This window comes from Fulmarus glacialis, unplaced genomic scaffold, assembly GCF_000690835.1.
Source record: "Fulmarus glacialis isolate BGI_N327 unplaced genomic scaffold, ASM69083v1 scaffold10646, whole genome shotgun sequence".
In the NCBI taxonomy this organism is placed as follows: Eukaryota; Metazoa; Chordata; class Aves; order Procellariiformes; family Procellariidae; genus Fulmarus; species Fulmarus glacialis.
The window spans coordinates 1080-4162 of record NW_009217474.1 but is presented as its reverse complement, the minus strand read 5'-3'; the positions used below and the strand labels follow the sequence as shown (position 1 = coordinate 4162).

The 3083-nt window shown below is 38.0% G+C and overlaps 1 protein-coding gene across 1 annotated transcript in view; it reads right to left on the bottom strand.

Annotated features, from left to right (window-relative positions):
* Nucleotides 1-1672, bottom strand: part of LOC104078149 (zinc finger protein 512-like) — a gene marked incomplete at both ends in the record, with an annotated part of 8195 nt that extends 6523 nt beyond the window's left edge. The window contains 2 exons of the mRNA XM_009579684.1: nt 94-302; nt 1614-1672. Of these exons, the coding sequence (XP_009577979.1) occupies nt 94-302; nt 1614-1672 (268 nt within the window). The remainder of the gene's footprint in view (nt 1-93; nt 303-1613) is intronic.
* Nucleotides 1673-3083: the final 1411 nt, after the last annotated feature.

The following is a 3083-nucleotide window of genomic DNA, read 5'->3' as shown; positions in this document are numbered from 1 at the left end:
TGAACCGCAGCATGTCTTTCAGAAGCCCTCTAATCTCTCATAAAAGAACCAGAGAGAAAAACAATTTTGCATTGAGCCAAGAGTGATGAGTACCTTTTTTTTCTGAAGATTTGTTAATGCTGTTTTTTATTCCTCTCATTGCCAACCAGTAAGCAGGCCTACGAATGGTCCGCTTGCTTCTGGACTCTGCACTTCCGTTCACTCGACTTTTCGGCGAGGCAGAAGAAATGTTGCTGACTGTCTCATCATAGTTACTGTTCAGTCCTAGGACAGTAGTTTCCACCACCTCAAACTGCTTAGACCTGGAAAACATCAACTTGAAACCCTATGTATATGTCTGCATACATACACACACAACCACAATAACTTGACAGACAACATCCCTTTCATCTTCCCAAGTACTCTAAAAATTAACCTCACAGTTCATTGAATCTCCTGAGTTTTGTGAACTGAAAAGTGCCAGTCAGATAAAACATCCTAAATGTCATTTTTCACTACATCTTTCAGAGAATGACATTAGAAACCTACTCAAGAGGAACAGAAAAAAATATTCATCCTACCTCAAACCTTCAACTCAAGAAGCAGGCACAAGTTAATCTCAGTTTAAAAATATACATTTATCCTTAAGCAACCGATGTGGAATATAAGAATTCTTCTGCAGCCCATCATTACAAAAGAGACCTTTTCCATCCCACAAAGGGCAAGATCTCTTTCAGTATGTATTCCCAGAGTCAGAGCTGACACTACACAACTAAAAGACTTAACGTTAGTAAGAATTTTAACCAGCAAGGCTTTCGGCAATGAAGACAGCCTTATAGTATATCCTACAAATCACACTACATTAAAGACTAATTTAGACTAGCCAGCACCACTGATTTTTCTTCCTAGAGATCAGAGGGAACTTTGATTCACTATTCTCAAATATGTCTCACAGCCCTGAAATGCCTAGACATTTACACTACTGTACATGACAGCAAAATTATTAGGTGTCAAAGAAACATAGAGTATCTATTCTCTGGGCAAATAGCATTAATATAAGAGGAAAGAACAGAAAACAGAAATACTTTTCAATGTATGCCATTGCTACCACAATTCACAAACTGAAATAAATAGATTGCTTGAATGATGACTGTGATGGCCATCCCAGCAATACTCTCCCACACCTTGAACTGTGGAGCTTACATGTTCAATCCAGAAATTACTAAGTGGGGGACACTGACGGTACAAGGTCAGATCAGTATAAACTATGTTTAAGGAGGTACTGCTGAAGGATGGGGAGAGGAATTATCAAATTAAAGCCTGAGCGTGCAATCACACTCAAAATACAAAGATTTTGGAACACCATTTGGTCTTGAACATAAAATATTTATCTTCCCAACGTTAAAATCCTTTTAAAAACAATAAATGAAAGCTAATACCCCTTGAAGTGTCAGAAAAGCACTTCTCCTACAAACCAATAAGCAAAGTCAGTTGAGACTCTCATAACACAAACCAAAATCGTTGCAGCTCTTAAAATTCAGAATATTATGTAAAGACCACACATGGTTTTCCAATAGGAATCTCTCAGCTTTTTTCTTGCCCTCAGTCAAACTAGACAAGAAACACTCACATACCTTTTGTTTCCCAGAGACCTCTTGACCTTCTGTTGTCTGTGATGTCCAGGCCTGGTGTCCTAAGAAAGCAGAACAATTCACATTAGCAGCATAATCTTTCTTCTTTTTGCATGTTTCACTTTTCAGTTAAACACAATCACCTGCGCTTGGAGGATGTGCATACCATCCTTTGGAAAGGAAACCACTGTTTTCTGCAACAAGGAAGTGTTTAACCTTTTCAACTCCAGCTGAATTAGAACTGGAATCAAAATAGGGATGAGCCCATCTACGCTCCCCATATGAAAGCTAATCATTCCCCTTGCACTGGGGCACAATGGAGTGTTCTTTGCCTCCAATTCATTCAGTGGTACCTGCTTTCTGCCTAGACTTTATCACACGATGACAAATATTTTAGATCCTAACTTACTAGTTCTTCCTAGTATTTTTTCCTTAATGAAATAATTATTGCATTTACCATACCAAGAATGTTGTCTCTAGTCTCTTTTATGCCCTCTTTTCATTTATCTCAATTATTTTGTCATACTCCATCACCTGCCCAGATGTTCACTTTATCCATATTGCAGAATCCTTCTTCTTATTTAACAAAGATTTTTTGTCACTTATTGCTTGTTGCTTTTGCTCCAATTAAGACATGTAATTTAACAGATACCATTTTGACATTCCCAAGTCAGTATAAACAACTCATTTGCTGTACGTTGTTCCTGGCATGTGGACAATCATTTATCACCTTCTTCAAAATACTAATAATGACTCAATGTCATTCTTCATTGGGAAACCCAGGACAAAAATCCTGGTTATATAGACTAGAAAACAAAAATCATTGCCAAGTAGAAGTATATGAAATACCAAAACTGTAACCTAGGAACAGAGATAGTATTTTGCCACGTACAAGAACTGGCTAAGAAACTGGCAAAAAAAGAAGGAAAGAAAGAATATGGATAAATTACCTATCTTCTTTACAGAAAAATGTAATGCACATTATCAACTGGACCATGCTATGAAGTGTTTTAATTATTAGAAATAAATGCTACACATTATCTGGGGAAAACAGCAAACAGGGATATGACAGAATTTGAAGAAGTCATAAAAATGTTATGATTTGTCAGGAGGAGATGCTGAGAAACTTCAGGTGCTGTATCAAAACTAGGGAATAGGCAGCTTCAGGGCAAATGAAATTCACCACTAAAAAGTTGCGCTGGAAAAAAAATGAACTTCAATCTGTTTTTCATGCTCTTGCTTTCTAATTTAAGCATAGGAACAAGCCGCAGTTCACTCTTCCCAGGACCGCAGTCAGTGAGAAACACCCTAACTACCAGGTAAGAAATTCAGTAGTGGGCACTGACATCAACTAGATGAATTCTTAAACTGTGACAATGGAGTGTCAGACTCTCCTTGGGCCTCCAGCCCCCGCATCTCCTCTCATGGAAACGCTAGGGAAGCAGGAGAGAAATTCACAACTGCTTGATCAAT